Source organism: Varanus komodoensis, unplaced genomic scaffold (assembly GCF_004798865.1).
Source record: "Varanus komodoensis strain SLA01 unplaced genomic scaffold, ASM479886v1 scaffold17, whole genome shotgun sequence".
NCBI classification, from domain to species: Eukaryota; Metazoa; Chordata; class Lepidosauria; order Squamata; family Varanidae; genus Varanus; species Varanus komodoensis.
The window spans coordinates 24183446-24200329 of record NW_025335505.1 but is presented as its reverse complement, the minus strand read 5'-3'; the positions used below and the strand labels follow the sequence as shown (position 1 = coordinate 24200329).

The following is a 16884-nucleotide window of genomic DNA, read 5'->3' as shown; positions in this document are numbered from 1 at the left end:
CAAAAAAGGGGAAGGGCCAAAGGCAAAATGACTTAGGGCCACGACACAGCATATGGTAACTTAGACCTATTATGGCCAGTAACAAATCCTTACAGAAGCATTTCATAATGCCTTTTAGAATGGTGAAAACCTTCACATCTTGAAACCACCCAACTATTAATTTTGAAGGAATGTGGGCATGACCTTCTGGGGAACCCTAGAGGATTGGATTTGGCCCCCAGGCCTGAAGTTCTACACCCTGCTCTATGCTACCACTACTTCATGCTGAGCCCTTGGTTTGTGCAAATTATACTCCCTTATACTTAAATGCAGATAATAGCAGAAACAAGACCTCCATGTAATCAGGCATTTGCAGGAAACTCCTGGTTCACATATACTTGGAATGACAGCTGAGCAAAGAAGTACCCATCTGTTCCTCTGTCACATGAGGACCATAACTGGTAATGTCTCACGAGTGTGATCCTATGCATGTTTAGACAGAAAAAAGTCCTACAATTTCTTAGGGGCCTGGTGGGAGTTGTAGGTCTCCTTCTGTCTAAACATGCATTGAATTGTACTCTTAATCATTATGCATTCAATATATGAATCTTTGTTTACAACAGTGGGCATGCAATGATCATATCTTGAGGGTGGTGGAGATACTTGGACCACAGTCTCTCCAGACAAGTAATCTGAATTGTCTAAGCTTGTTGGATCAAGTACTTGTTAGAGTGTATACAAATGAAATTATGCACACTACTCAAAAGATTAGAGCAGGTGGGCATTTTTTAAGTGTGGAAAATACTCTCCATTCAACATCTATGGCTGGATCCTAGCCAGATTAGAGTGCATTCATTTTATACAGCTGACTTGCTTTAGATTAGCAAGGTCAAAATGTTTAATGACACACAAATCATTTGTTTTTTATTTTTCTACAACTTAGTCAACTCAGCTTTGACTTGATTTTTTAAAAATTTAATACAGCTTTCTGTCCGAAATATATATAGAATCCTAGGAAGAATAGCAACATTATCACACAATATGTTCACACGTAAATCACAGAAATATAGATTAAAAGTACACAATTAAGTGGAAATACAGTATTACATTTATAACCTGCCTTTCCTAACAAGTTCAAGGTAGCAAAAGATAGTTCTCCCCACATTTTATCCTCACAAGTTAGATAGACTTCTCTTAATGTAACTCAAAATGGAATTTGCCCTTTTCACAACAGCCTGACATGTAACTCAAAAACTCACTATAATCATGTGCTGCAGCTCTTAGGCCTGAGGAGTGTTTACCTGTATTTGTTAAAGGCTCATGGCATAAGAATTGATAGCTTAAATCAGAACAACTTAAGAACTAATTAATATGGACTACATAAGATTTGCACTGACAAGCAGCAGCCCTCAACTCCTCCTTCCCTCTTCCCTGGTAATAGTTAGTGTGAAAACACATAACTGCACTAAGAGTTTTCCCACCTCTGCAAATAGTAGCCAATGATCAGAGAGGACTAGGAAATCAACTAAACCTAATTATATGACATCATAGACTGCTCTGGTTTGGATGATCATTTAACCCATCATTCAGTTAATAGAGAGTAAGCCATGAAAGCCTCAGGCTTGTGTTTTCCCCCTCCACAATGATCCCTGCACATGAGAGAGAGAAAATCTCTACTTTCATTCTAGAACAAAGTGTATTTCTGTATTATCTACAGATTCTGAACTATGGTTTGTCTTAACCAAAGGTAGTGAAAATAAACTAGGATCAAACACTTGTTTTGATTATTTGTTATAACTAACTTCAGTTAAAATGAATTGCAGTTCTTATAATTTATATGTAATGCAGAACTATGATTTTGTCTATGTGAAAACTGAAACTTTCACTCTGTTTCATATGCAATGGAAAAGAAGAAGGAACACATGAGCCGAAGGCATGTCATGATTAGTTTGCAATAACAGACGTCAGGATTAGAAAAAGAGTGCAGCCATTTTTGGTGGCACATATGCTTTCTCTATACTGCCTACTTCCACTCAAAGTTTTATCTGTCCAGCATTCTCTTTATCATAATAGCCAACAAGATGCCTTTATTCACAAGTAAGGCACGAGGCCAGTGTTGATCATCTATTTGTCCTTCCAAAAGGATACTGACTCTAACAGTACATCTGTTGTGTCTAATTGTACTTGGTGAAATTATCATCAATATATTGCTTAGGCTACACACATAATTCCAGACAGTGTAAAAAACAGAATTGAACAGGACTGTAATAACTTAGTGCTTTAAGGCCACTTATCTTACCTGGTAACTGTCCAAGCCCCGTTGCAATTTGGTTGATCTGGCAGTCACACAGCCAATGGAGACAGAAAGAATGGCTTCTACCATAAGTGGTAAGGTTCCTGAATGCTGTACTGGTTTAACTGTTACCTGAACTCTACGAGAATGACCCTGGTCATACAAAGCAAGGGTAAGGGGAGAAAAATTAAACTAAGGCAAAACGTTAACACATTGGTATTCTTTTTTGAGAAGCAAAACTTCACTATACCTGTCTGAGCTGGAAAATTCCCCCTGTGTTTACATCCTTTGCCTGATGGAGTTCTACAGCTGTATAATCCCCCATTTCATTGAGTTCTTGAATCGAAACCCACATTTCTATTCGACGTGTTACTTCATTCCACCTAGAGATAATCCAAGCAGCAACAAGATTACTATAAAAAGCTCTTCTACATCTTCATGGAGCATTTCTAGAAGTGTTAATTCTATTCAGTGCTACAGATATGCAAGTTAGTAAATTCAAGTATCATCTTTCTCTCCAATACCCCTATCAACTGGCTGCCAGCACTGCTTCTTCTTGGTCATGCATTTCTCATTCTCACATGCATCATCCTTTTTCTGTGTTTTCACACATTCCCAGCAGATGCACTGCTTCTCCTCCTCCTCCCTCCTTGATGCATATGCTGTTGGTCATAAGGCCTCCCGATCACAAGAATGATACAATACAGATTTACCTGTCTCTCAAAGTCCTGTTTTTTGCATGAAGAGAATCCACCTCCCAAACAGAACTGCCATTTCCAGCACATCGGTGACCCCACACCTCAATAGCAAGTGCACCATCTGCAATGAACTCCAGAAATTCTTCTGTTACATTCACCACATAATCCTAGAAAATTGGAACACTTACTGCAGAAAACTGAAATTGTTTTTATCAGTCCTACAGACAAAAAATTGATATCACTAGGAAAAAGATCTTTAAGTTAATAGCCTCTCTTGGTCAGTAAAAGTTCTTAGTGCTTTTAACTGACTAATTCTATCAGTTAGCTCATATGCAACAATATGTAGTGCCATAAGGGTTTCTGGCAAGGCTTACCAGATTTTCATTTTATAGTAGTCTTTGAATTATTTATATCCCTACCAATCTAAAAAGTACAAAACTCCATTTTCTGGGACCAGGAAGAATGCCATGTCAGTCACTTTTATAATGATGACTGTTATTTCTCTCTGTCTTTAATGATAACATGCTTTTTATTAGTTAAATGTTATGATATATAGCTTGTACACATTTTAGGAAATTAACTATAAGCTGCCTTGATAAAACTTTTGTTTTGAAAACGCAGTACATAAATCCTTAAATAAAATTTTCATTTCTTTCATCTTATTTTATTTTCCCTAACAGGTACTGACTGACCAGATCCTCTGAAGGTGTGAATTGTGTATATTCTGCCAGTCTTCCTCTTTCTACTGGCATTCACAAGTGAAATGCTATTAGTTTTTATTACAAAAAACAGGTTACGATATTCCTGTATCTGATGTTGCTAACAATTTGCAGGACTATGGCACTGGTGAGGTGAAGGTGTCATAACTTATGTGTTGGAAGATTTTAGGTTTAAGTTGACTTCCCTGATGCTTTCCTGGAAGATGCATAGAATGGGCTAGAATAAAGGTAACCTATAACCAGAGTGCTGTCTTTGTCTTGGACTCTCTGGTATGCCTTGCAGAAAGACATTTTGGAAATCTTTTTGTGCCCTTTCCAACTGTTCATTCAAGCCAAAATAAAAGGGGAAATTCTTCAAGTAACTCTTTGCTTTGTTTCCTAATACCCCTGCCCCCCACTTGGATCTTCCTGCAAGTGGGAGTGTTCAAATAACCCCACAGACTTTCTGTCCGTTTCTGTTGTTGATTTGTCAAACCTGTCATGATTTGTTGTTGGCTTATGAATCTGGCTTGTCTGGGGAAAGACAAACCAGAACTCCTAATCCACACATAATGATAATGACCACAGAGGGAAGGTCCATGGTTTGTTTAGCCACTCCTGCTTCCAGAAGGAGCCAAACTGAGGTAATTTGGAAGCACGTATCAGCATGTTGCTTGAGCACATTAACCCAGGGTTTGCCCAGAACATCCAAACTGTTCCCCGTACAATGATGGAATCAAATACATACAATATGCACTGAAATGTATGTCTCAGTAGCAGGGCTTTTTTTGTCATAGAACACACCAGAACGGTGTTCCGGCACCTTTTTTTGACAGATTTTTCCAACGGATTCTTCCAAGTGATGATTTTGAATCGCCCTGTCGGGCGTAGCAGGTCAGCGACAAAAATCGTCAAAACAGTACATGCAGGCTGCTTGTGTGTCCGTGCTGATTAGGAGGGCGCTGCTTGGCTTGGGATGCTGCTCGGCTTGGGATTGGTCGTGTGGTCGCGCACTGAGTGCTTACTGCTGGCGGCAACTGTTATGTTTATGTGCGTGTAGAGTGAATGGCTACGTGCAAAAGGTAAATTGAAAATCTTTTTTAGTGTAAAAGTGTGACCCCAAGACGTGAGTTCCGACACCTTTTTTTTTTTTACAAAAAAAGCACTGCTCAGTACTAAACACTAAACAAAAAATAGGAATAATTACCCTACAATGAGAGAAAGTAACAGTAAATTGAGCATCCTTGCTCAGAGGTGAAGGCACATCTGGATCTACTACTGGTGCTGCAACAGTTGACTCACATTGATCCCAGAAGGTATATTGACAAAAGACAAAGTTTGAGAGATTCAGTGGTAGCCCTGTTGCTTCTTTAATTTTTACCTGGACAGTAATAAAACAAATTCAGTATGTTAACACCTTTATAGCAATCTGTTTCTAAACAGAATACTATTTTACAAAATATATTATATTGCATATATTGAGAGATTAATCATTTAATAAACAAATTGGTGCAATATTAACTGATTAAGAAATAATCCCCATCCATACACAAGTAGGCTAGCACTGAACTCTTAACTTGCTATAAATTATCCATCCCCAATTCTTTAACATCTTCTTTTAAATGTCACAAGGCAAAGAAAATCCATTTACGTTAACCTTGTATTATGTTCCAGGAGATGAGTACAAACCAAACCAAACCAAACCAAACCAAACCAATCTTTAAATAGTAAAGAGTTTTCCAGCCGAAGGTCTATCCAAATTATTTCCTCCTTCCAAAAGGAAGCTGCCATTGGCCACTACCAAAACATATGAAGAAGTACCACCAGCACTATATCGCGAAAAGTTGGCTGATTTAGCTAAGCCCTTAAATAAGAGATGTTGTGGTGTCCTATATATACAAAACATTTTTTGCTGAATTAAGCATAGCCTGAAAGCCACAGTCAATTGGGATATAGATAAATGTTGCACTTCATTGGCGAGGCAATATGGGGTGTTCCAATTCATTATACCATCCTTGTTTGAAAGTCTGTGTATCATATTTATTCACTGATATTAAATATTTATATACATAAATTGTAGGATGAGGTAAGTTTTAAGCCTCAATACTTTGAATAACAGAAGCAGCTCTGAAGCAAGTAAAACAGAAGAACTGAACTTTGATTTTAACAAATGTTTCGATGGCATGTATTGTCATTCAGCCATTCCTGGTAATTTATATTTGGTCTGCAAAACAGAGAATGGCAAAAAAATTTCCTAAGTGCTGACAAGCTGATTGAAAGTAAAAATGATCCTGTCCATCCAGGTCCAAACAAGTATTTGCTTGCCTATTTTTAAAACCAGGTTTCCATATAAAGTTAATTTTGCATGTGCAAATGTGTTGAAGTGTCATCATTGGGAAAGTATATGCCACAACTCTTTAGATGTAACAACTGGAGGGGGTTCATTATCTGTTTTAGCATGGCAAAGAGCCCAATGCAATCTATTTGTAAACACGCTCCAAAAATGAATATTCCAAAACAGAGCAGGGAGAGGAATGTCATGTAAGTGGAAAAGACCACAACTGAATCTGAATCAACAGACAGACCTGATGGTAAACGGAAAAGTCAGGGAGGCCCAATCCATTCTCTATGATTAGAAGTTGCATCCTTTTCAAGAATCTTTGTGGACTTACTATTACTACATTCTCCTTCATGGATCACTGCCTTGTCGTGGCGAAGGGGCTTGCGTAGCTCAATGAAGCTATGAGCTATGCCATGCAGGGCCACCCAAGAAGGACAGGTCATAGCAGAGAGCTCTGACAAAATGTGATCCACTGGAGAAGGAAATGGCAACCCACTCCAGTATCTTTGCCATAAAAACCCCATGGGCAGTACCAAAAGGCAGAGAGAGATGACACCAGAAGATGAGCCCCTCAGGTCGGAAGGTGTCCAATATGCTATTGGAGAAGAGCGGAGGGCTAGTACTAGTACCGCCAGAAAGAATGAAAAGACTGGGTCAAAGTCAAAAGGACACTCAGTTGCAGATGTATCTGGTGGTGAAAGGAAAGTCCGATGCTGTAAAGATCTATACTCCATTGGAACCTGGCATGTAAGATCCATAAATCAAGGCAAGCTGGATGTGGTCAAACAAGAGATGACAAGACTGAACATCGACATCTTAGGAATCAGTGAACTAAAATGGACAGGAATGGGGGAATTTAATTCAGATGACCATCAGGTATACTACTGCGGGCAAGAATCCCTCAGAAGAAATGGAGTAGCCTTCATACTCAATAAAAGGCTAGGAAAAGCAGTACTGGGATACAATCTCCAAAATGACAGAAAGATCTCAGTTCGAATCCAAGGCAAACCATTCAACATCACAATAGTCAAAGTCTATGCCAGAACCACTGGAGCTGAAAAGGCTGAAGTAGACTGGTTCTATGAAGGCCTACAACACCTTCTAGAATTAACACCCAAAAATGATGTCCTTATCATCATGGGGGATTGGAATGCCAAAGTAGGAAGCCAAAAGATAACTGGAATAACAGGCAAGTTTGGCTTTGGAGTACAAAGTGAAGCAGGGCACAGGCTGGTAGAATTTTGTCAAGAGAATACAATGGTCATAGCAAACACTCTTTTCCAACAACCCAAGAGACGAATCTACACCCGGACATCACCAGACGGTCAACCCAGAAATCAGATTGACTATGTGCTCTGCAGCCAAAGAGGGAGAAGCTCTATACAGTCAGTAAACACTAGACCAGGAGCTGACTGTGGCTCAGATCTTGAGCTTCTCGTTGCAAAATTTAGGCTTAAATTGAAGAAAGTAGGGAAAAGCACTAGGCCACTCAGGTATGACCTAAATCATATCCCTGATGAATATACAGTAGAGGTGACAAATAGATTTAAGGAATTAGATCTGAGAGACAGAGTGCCTGAAGAACTTTGGACGGAGGTTTGCAACATTGTACAAGAGGTAGCAACTAAAACCATCCCAAAGAAAAAGAAATGCAAGAAAGCAAAATGGCTGTCTGAGGAAGCTATACAAACAGCTGAGGAAAGAAGGCAAGCGAAAGGCAAGGGAGAAGGAGAAAGATACACTCAGCTGAATGCAGAATTCCAGAGAATAGCTAGAAGAGATAAGAATGCCTTCTTAAATGAACAGGTAAAGAAATAGAAGAAAACAATAGAATAGGGAGGACCAGAGATCTCACGATGGGGTGGTCACTGACCTCGAGCCAGACATCCTGGAATGTGAAGTCAAATGGGCCTTAGGAAGTCTGAGCAACAACAAACCTAGTGGAGGTGACAGTATTCCAGCTCAGCTATTCGAAATCTTAAAAGATGATGCACTAAAAGTGCAACACTCAATATGCCAGCAAACTTGGAAAACTCAACAGTGGATACAGAACTAGAAAAGGTCAGCTTACATTCCGATCCCAAAGAAGGGCAATGCCAAAGAATGTTCAAACTACCACACCATTGCACGCATTTCACATGCTAGCAAAGTTATGCTCAAAATTCTACAAGCTAGGCTCCAGCAGTATGCGGACCGAGAAGTATAGGCAGCATTTCGCAGAGGTCAAATTGCCAACATACGCTGGATCATGGAGAAAGCTAGGGAGTTCCAGAAAAACATCTACTTCTGCTTCATTGACTATGCTAAAGCCTTTGATTGTGTGGATCACAACAAATTGTGGAAAGTTCTTAAAGAGATGGGAGAACCAGACTGTCTCATTTGTCTCTTCAGAAACCTATATGCGGGTCAAGAAGCAACAGTGAGAACTGGACATGGAACCACTGATTGGTTCAAAATTGAGAAAGAAATTCGGCAAAGCTGTATACTGTTGTCCTGCCTATTTAACTTATATGCAGAGCACATCATGAGAATGGCGGGGCTAGATGAATCACCAGTTGGAATTAAGATTGCTGGGAGAAATATCAACAACCTCAGATATGCAGATGATACCACTCTCATGGCGGAAAGTGAACTAAAGAGCCTCTTGATGTGGGTGAAGGAGGAGAGTGCAAAAGTTGGCCTGAAACTCAACATTACGAAAAACTAAGATCATGGCATCGAGTCCTCTCACTTCCGGGCAAATAGATGGGGAAGAAATGGAGGTAGTAACAGATTTTATTTTCCTGGGCTCCAAGATCACCGCAGACGGGGACTGCAGCCAAGAAATTAAAAGACGCTTGCTCCTGGGGAGGAAAGCTATGGCAAATCTAGATAGCATACTAAAAAGCAGAGACATCACCCAGCCCACAAAAGTGCATATAGTCAAGACTATGGTTTTCCCAGGTGCAATGTATGGCTGTGAAAGTTGGACCATAAGGAAGGCTGAGCACCGAAGGATTGAGGCCTTTGAATTGTGGTGCTGGAAGAGACTCCTGCGAGTCCCTTGGACCGCTAAGCGATCAAACCGGTCAGTGCTAAAGGAGATCAACCCTGACTGCTCTTTAGAAGGCCAGATACTGAAGATGAAACTCAAATACTTTGGCCACCTAATGAGAAGGAAGGACTCCCTGGAGAAGAGCCTAATGCTGGGAACAATAGATGACAAAAGAAGATGGGGATGGTAGAGAAGGAGGTGGCTAGATGGAGTCACTGAAGCAGTTGGTGTGAGCTTGAGTGGGCTCCAGGGGATGGTGGGGGACAGGAAGGCCTGGAGGAATGTTGTCCATGGGGTCGCGATGGGTCGGACACGACTTTGCGACTAACAACAGCAACATTACTACATTGGAAAGATAAACAGCCACCTGCAGTAACATCATGGGTGGACAATTTAATGAAACTTTAGATTTTGAAGAGCTGGCATTTAGGTATAACTTACAAATGGATAAATATGTGGGGATTTGGGATGACTCTGTCAAAGTATATGCATAATTATTGTTAATCACAACAGTATGTTCTGTTATATATTAATATATAAGTAATGTAATTATAGTGCTATGGATTCTCCCCTTCCTTAAATAATGTATTTTATAATGTGATTTGGTTGTTTTTGTTGTGGCACAGGCATTTTCCACTACAGCATGCAAATGGTTCAGAACATTGTTTTGCTAAAACATTGTCATTTTAAAATATTAGTGTACACACTGTATTGCACTAACCCTGCAAGTGAGCTTTTTTGGCCTGTGGATAATGTCTCCATTGTTGTCCATGATTTCTAAACTTCCACTTTCACTGGAGTTTTCAGAAGAGTCATCTCCTTCTGCTACACGTTCTGGGACAACACCAGTGACACGCATCACTTCAACATGCAGACGCCCTGCAACCTGCATTACAAATATATTAATATTTAAGATCTTCAGGTACTGCAGAACATCAGTTATCAAAAGACATAAATATGTATGTTACTGTATTTATTATATTTATATCTTGAGCGTTTTACTTTAAAGAACTGAAGGCAGCTTAGAGGCCTCCTCTTCCTCTCAATCTTATCCTCTCAACAACCTTACAACCTGTGAGGTAGGTTAGGTTGAGAGTCAGTGACTGGCCCAAAGTCATCCAGGGCACTTCACGATTGACTGGGGACTAGAACCCAGATTTCCCAAATATAACTGTACCTTCAGCAACTGAATAGAAGAAAACATGCTTACAAAAATACAAGTCAGATATTGATTGGGTTTGTGTGATATGGCCACCCACAGTGTGTAATAAGCAAGATGGTTTGTTATGGTCCAGACCTGAACCAGTTCTCATAGGGTGGCTTGCTCATCTATGCCACTGCCAGTGGCAGTCACTACACCAATCCCAAACAGAATTTTGGAGCAGTAGTCTCTAGTTTATTAGGGAGATAGGGGGCAGAAATCTGTACAATTCAGGTCATTTAAAAAATTAAAGCCAGTTTTTCACAAGTGCATGCTTACAGTTGCATGAAATGTGAAAACCGCCATTTCATTGTCCTGGCAAAGGTCTCCTGTCAAAATGCAGTGGATACATAAGCACTGACAAAGTGGAGTTCTGTATAGGTTTGTGTGTGTCTGCTTGGCAGATGTCAACTGGAAGCTTGCCTATATTTTTCTTTTGGACAGGAAAATACACACACATTTCATGATTGTGTATTTACCTGTCCAAAATCATGTTTAAATTTGTCAGACAAGTTTTTTCTGGTTTACCTAGAGGCTCAGGGAAGTGTGGAAAATGTGGAAGAACCATCAGAGCAATAATTAAAAACTAGAGGACCACACTGCTAAATAGGAGATCACAACTCCCTTTAACAGCTAAAGTACCTTTACCACTTTGTTTCTCAATTCACAGCTGTCAAGTGTGCACAAAGGTATCTATATACAGCCTCATCTGGTCAATGTCCATGGCTGTTACCAACTGCATTGTAATAAAACACACTTATCAGGACACTTACCAGGTAAGACTCGACATTTCAGACGTCACAAGTATACACTTCGTCAAGTAACAATAAAAATAATTATTTTAATTGCTCACATTTCTGCCATCTATTTTTGTTTGTTAAGCAGTAATGTGACATCCCAAAGTCATCCCAAAGTGTTGCTGGAACATTGCTGGAGAAGCTTTTACTTTCAGTGGCATCAAGCAAAACAACAACGTTAGCAAATGAAGATGGGGTCACAACTGGAGCATGGAGGATGAGACTAGACAGGTTTTACTAAACAGGACCCTGAATTACTGGCTAGAGGACTAGCAGGTGGAAGGGAAGGGGTGAATGACCCCTCCCCCCCATGTAAGCCTGATAATCAGCCAGGAACACCAGGAGTTGTTCTGCAAGCAACCACACTGTGCAACTTATCTGCAGGGTACTTTACCCATTTGTACAAACTTTCCCATTCTCAAAACAATCTCAGAATAAACCAGATATTAGAGATTCAGAATTCTATATCTAAGTACTAAAATTCCAACTTGCTTACTCAAGTGGAAGTTACTGATAGTTCTTTATAAAAGTCTTCTGTGTAGTAACAAGACTCTCCTTTGATCTGCTCCCCAGATTTTGCACACTGCAGCACTTTTTGGAAAATCAAGTAAACTTCAGCCAAACATGAAATCCACTTACTTGGCCAAATTCAACAGTTTCTACGTATGTATTCTATTTTGTGCATCTCAGTGGCACAAAATTCCTCTTGTCCCTATGTTTTGTGTGATTTAGCACCTTTTAACTATCAACTTTTTTATTTCATTCTTCCCTTCAAGTCACAAGCTTCACCTTCCTCCTACCAAGGCTAGCAGAGACAGCAGATTGTACCAGTAAAAATAAGGGACAGATTAGACACCAAAAAGCAACATTCCAGTTGATCTCTGTGTAGCATGGGCCCCTTAAACTTACCTCTCCCTGTTGGCTAATTATTGGCACTGCATACTGAAGTTTAACATCACAGAAAAGGCACTCCAAAAAGACATTTGCTACACCAATTAAATTGTGATTTTCTTGTGCTTCATAGAAAGGATCACCTCTTTTTCCAGTGAGTCGCTTTATCTATTTTTATAAAAGAAAAGGCAATTTTAATTTTAAAATCATAAATGATTTAATATCATGATTTGTGAGGTGAAAAGGGGAACTCCCCAAAGACCCTGAACCATATCCTGGAACCAAACAGTTACTGAAATAGGCTGTCATCACCACATATATCCATTGCTGCCTGAGCCAGGAGACTCTCAGATCTTACAGGACACTCTTGAAGCTTGGGGAAAAGGAGTACAGCTGCAGCTCACCTTATGCACAAGCCTCAAGCCTGAGTTGTTAAACAGTAGCAAGGAGCCACAGGGAAACTCTGGATTTAGTAATAAAGCCTACACAGCTATGAAAGTAGTAGTAAAGTTTCATTTACAAAGGGTAAGAGAATAAGAACTCATACAAAATCATAGTAACTTTTGGAAATGGCACTTCAGGAAAAAAAATAACAATGATCCTGATTCTGCCCCATATGCCCTATACAGCAGGGAAATGTACAAGAGTAGTTCATAAGGCAAGAACATTCTAAACTGTAACATTTGACATGTCATTTCGCTTGTCTAAGGTACCATACATTGGTCAGCAACCAGACAACCCACCATTGCTTACCTGCAGGGTGGTTTAGCATGACTTGCCAATGCTGTTGTGCTTTGAAGCGACAGATTATAGAAAAATGCACAGTCAATAAAGTCTGTTATCAAACATGAATATGAACATTAAACCAAAGCAATTCATTAGACTAATAATACAACTGAATGTGGCAGTGGGGTCTGTCAGAGATATCCTCAAAAACAGGTGACTGGTAAATGAGATTTATAGGCACACATTCCTTTAATAAAAAACACTACTGGGGAGAAACATTAATTAATCCATTCATTCAATTTCTGTACTGCCCATTAGTCTCTTTTGGCCACACTGAAAAAAAGAAGATCATTACCTCATGGGCTCTCTCTTTCCATTCTTGATACAGATCTCTCATGTCAATTAATTTGTTCTCTAGCTTCTCAATGGTCCATACTTGAGTTCCTTTTCCTTTTCTTCGTACTTGAATAGCTGGTTCACTTACTATTGCACCTCTCTGAACAAGGACAAAGGTAACTTAAGTGGTAAAGGATATAATACTGAGCTATACTATTTCATGTTATCAGAGTTATAGTCAAGTGTGTTTTGCATACCTTACTTATCCTTATCTGTGCCTTCAAAATTATTTATGAATAATAATTACAGCTGAAGGTAGTTTTGTTCAGACTCATGTAAGACTGAAAATACCCTGCCCATTAAGGAAGATGTGTAAGTGCTCTTAACTACACTTACCCGTATTTGTCTAAAAAGATAGCAGTTGCCCAAACATGTTGTTGCTGTTAGTCGTGAAGCCGTGTCCGACCCATCACGACCCCATGGACAACATTCCTCCAGGCCTTCCTGTCCTCCGCCATCCCCAGAGGCCACTTAAGCTCATGCCGACTGCTTCAGTGACTCCATCTAGCCACCTCATCCTCTGCCATCCCCTTCTTTTGCCATCTATTGTTCCCAACATTAGGCTCTTCTCCAGTGAGTCCTTCCTTCTCATTAGGTGGCCAAAATATTTGAGTTTCATCTTCAGGATCTGGCCTTCTAAAGAGCAGTCAGGGATTATCTCCTCTAGGACTGACTGGTTTGATCGCCTTGCAGTCCAAAGGACTCGCAAGGGTCTTCTCCAGCACCACAATTCGAAGGTCTCAATTCTTTGGCGCTCAGCCTTTCTTATGGTCCAACTTTCACAGCCATACATTGCAACTGGGAAAACCATAGCCTTGACTATATGTACTTTTGTGGGCTGGGTGATGTCTCTGCTTTTTAGTATGCTGTCTAGATTTGCCATAGCTTTCCTCCCCAGGAGCAAGCATCTTTTAATTTCTTGGCTGCAGTCCTCGTCTGCGGTGATCTTGGAGCCCAGGAAAATAAAATCTGTCACTACCTCCATTTCTTCCCCATCTATTTGCCCGGAAGTGAGAGGACTGGATGCCATGATCTTAGTTTTCTTAATGTTGAGTTTCAAGCCAACTTTTGCGCTCTCCTCCTTCACCCACATCAAGAAGCTCTTTAGTTGCACTTCACTTTCTGCCATGAGAGTGGTATCATCTGCATATCTGAGGTTGTTAGTATTTCTCCCAGCAATCTTAATTCCAACTGGTAATTCATCTAGCCCCACCTTTGTCATGATGTGCTCTGCATATAAGTTAAATAGGCAGGGCGACAGTATACAGTCTTGCCAAACTGATTTTGAACCAATCAATGGTTCTGTGTCCAGTTCTCACTGTTGCTTCTTGACCGCATATAGGTTTCTCAAGAGACAAATAAGATGGTCTGATTCTCCCATCTCTTTAAGAACTTACCACAATTTGTTGTGATCCACACAATCTTCAGGCACTCTGTCTATCAGATCTAATTCCTTAAATCTATTTGTCACCTCTACTGTATATTCATCAGGGATATAATTTAGGTCATACCAGAGAGGCCTAGTGCTTTTCCCTACTTTCTTCAATTTAAGTCTAAATTTTGCAACAAGAAGCTCATGCCCTGAGCCACAGTCAGCTCCTGGTCTAGTTTTTACTGACTGTGAGGGCTTCTCCATCTTTGGCTGCAGAGCACATAGTCAATCTGATTTCTGTGTTGATCATCTGGTGATGTCCATTTGTAGAGTCATCTCTTGGGTTTTTGGAAAACAGTATTTGCTATGACCATCGTATTCTCTTGACAAAATTCTACCAGCCTGTGCCCTGCTTCATTTTGTACTCCAAGGCCAACCCTGCCTGTTATTCTGGTTATCGTTTGGCTTCCTACTTCAGCCAAACATGTAGGCAGGGATATAGCATTTTTAACAGCGTCAATCATGTGCATTTCTTATGTGACATTATCAAAATTTCCCCACATATGAAAAAATCTACCCCAGCATACTGCTTTTTATTTTCAGTGAAATAAATGTGCCCTGGCTTTGGAATCTTCCCAAACAGGCTCCTTGGATGCACAAAAAGCCCGTATGTGCGATGCACAGAAACCCTAAAGAACTGGTACAGTCAGATGAAATCTTATTACACCAGTTCTAAAGGACCACACTACGTATGTATTTGCTTCAGAGTAAAGTTCAAGGTGCTGCTGCTGCTTATCTTTAACATGGAAATGGATGGGTACCCAAATATCTGCAAAGCGTATCAGTCTAAACTAGAGGGCCCATAGTTAAGATAATCAGGGAAGGCTCTTTTCCAAGTACCTTGGGGTACAGTATGTGTCAAAAAGGAGAGACTACTTGGCTGTAGCATTGTGACTATAGAATATCTACATTACAGTAATTTGACTGATACCAGTACTGCAACTGTTTACATTCCAGCTGAAAAAATATTGTTTATCCAGGTATTTTAGTTGATTGTTTTGCCCATTCTATTGTACTTAGTGTCTTTTTTGTTTAAAATATATGGATCAGTCCGTATTCTTATTGCACTGATTATACTCATAATTTTGATAAAATATATTCCATATCAACCTAAAAACTGAACTGTTCACATCAAATTAGCACAAGTATAAATGCTCTCTTTTTATTGAATATGTACAGAGACTGTACAAGCTTACCGAGACAAGAAGACTTGAAAAGCTTTATACTAGACTTACAACTACTTTCATTTAAATACAATTCTCTCTCTCTCACTCACTCACACACACACCCATACTAGTTCATTTTCATATGGCTTTGCATCTTTCAAGGGTCTATACAAAATGGTTACCAAATGGTTATCAATTATCAAATTTTTTACCTTCTTGTTGGCACTCAGGTTAGCAGCAGGGATTTGTAGTGTGACCTGATAATCTGTTAGCTTACTCATCTCTTCAGCCAAGAAGTTTGCTTCCCTCACTAGCGTATTGGCTTTAACTATCTGTTCTCTTAGTTTTGCCAGGCTCTGCCGGAATAATTCATCCCTATGGTGAGAAGGGGTGAAGCATGTAAAAACGTAAAGGAAAAAAAACATGTCCATTGCATGTAGCAAATATTCAGGGAGATCTGACAATGCACTTTTTTCCCCAAGTTGAAGAGTATGAGATCAGTTTCCAGTTCTGATAACGTCTAAAATAAATATGACCAACATTTTTAGTAAGAGACCAAACTAGGACTTACAAGTTCAAAGAAACTTAATAGTTTTAAAATGAAAATCAGATCTATCCAGAATATGCTGTCCAGGAACAAAATGAATCCCAGCACATGATAGTCAACTTTTATAGGCACTCTGAAGAAAATTATATGTAAAGAAAAAGCCAACAAATTCTCAATAGAGTTATATTGCATTTTCTTGAATATACTAAAACATCCAGCCTAGGGCTTGTTTCAACAAATGCTTTTTATAAGGTAATTCACCTTCAGTTTTCTTCAGTTTTTTATAAATCTAGCTCTGGGAACACCAAAAGCATTAGTAGCAGATACGATGTCTGAAATTGTATGATCAGGAGCCCTCTTTGAAGTATATCCCATGATGATGCCACAAATGCTATAAAGATCCCATGATACTTGCTGTCCTCCAAATGCTTTGAATTACAACTCCTATCAGGCAATGACTGCATGGTCATGAATGATGGGAGTCTGTAATGTAAAACATCTGAAGGGTATCAGGTTGGGGTAAACTGGATTTTGTACATGCACAACTAGCAGCTGTAGGTAATCCTGCCCAACTCCCTTCTCTTATCTAAGTAATAGAAATTAAAAGAAACCAATGCTAAAGGTTTGCATTTGATTAATTTTTACTATAGGCAAGCAGGCGTTGAATATGCCGAGTTCGACACCA

The 16884-nt window shown here is 39.7% G+C and overlaps 1 protein-coding gene across 11 annotated transcripts in view; it reads right to left on the bottom strand.

The window, feature by feature from the left end:
• Positions 1 to 16884, bottom strand: part of KIF13A (kinesin family member 13A) — a 126201-nt gene that overhangs the window by 25323 nt on the left and 83994 nt on the right. For all 11 annotated transcript variants that reach the window (XR_006414376.1, XR_006414375.1, XR_006414374.1 and 8 more), the window contains 8 exons: positions 15865 to 16027; positions 13014 to 13154; positions 11951 to 12100; positions 9765 to 9929; positions 4876 to 5049; positions 2986 to 3137; positions 2523 to 2655; positions 2279 to 2425 (listed from right to left, as the gene is read on the bottom strand). Coding sequence is in view for 8 of the 11 variants with exons in the window: in XM_044426688.1 (XP_044282623.1) it covers positions 2279 to 2425; positions 2523 to 2655; positions 2986 to 3137; positions 4876 to 5049; positions 9765 to 9929; positions 11951 to 12100; positions 13014 to 13154; positions 15865 to 16027 (1225 nt within the window). In the remaining 3 variants the exon portion in view is untranslated. The remainder of the gene's footprint in view (positions 1 to 2278; positions 2426 to 2522; positions 2656 to 2985; positions 3138 to 4875; positions 5050 to 9764; positions 9930 to 11950; positions 12101 to 13013; positions 13155 to 15864; positions 16028 to 16884) is intronic.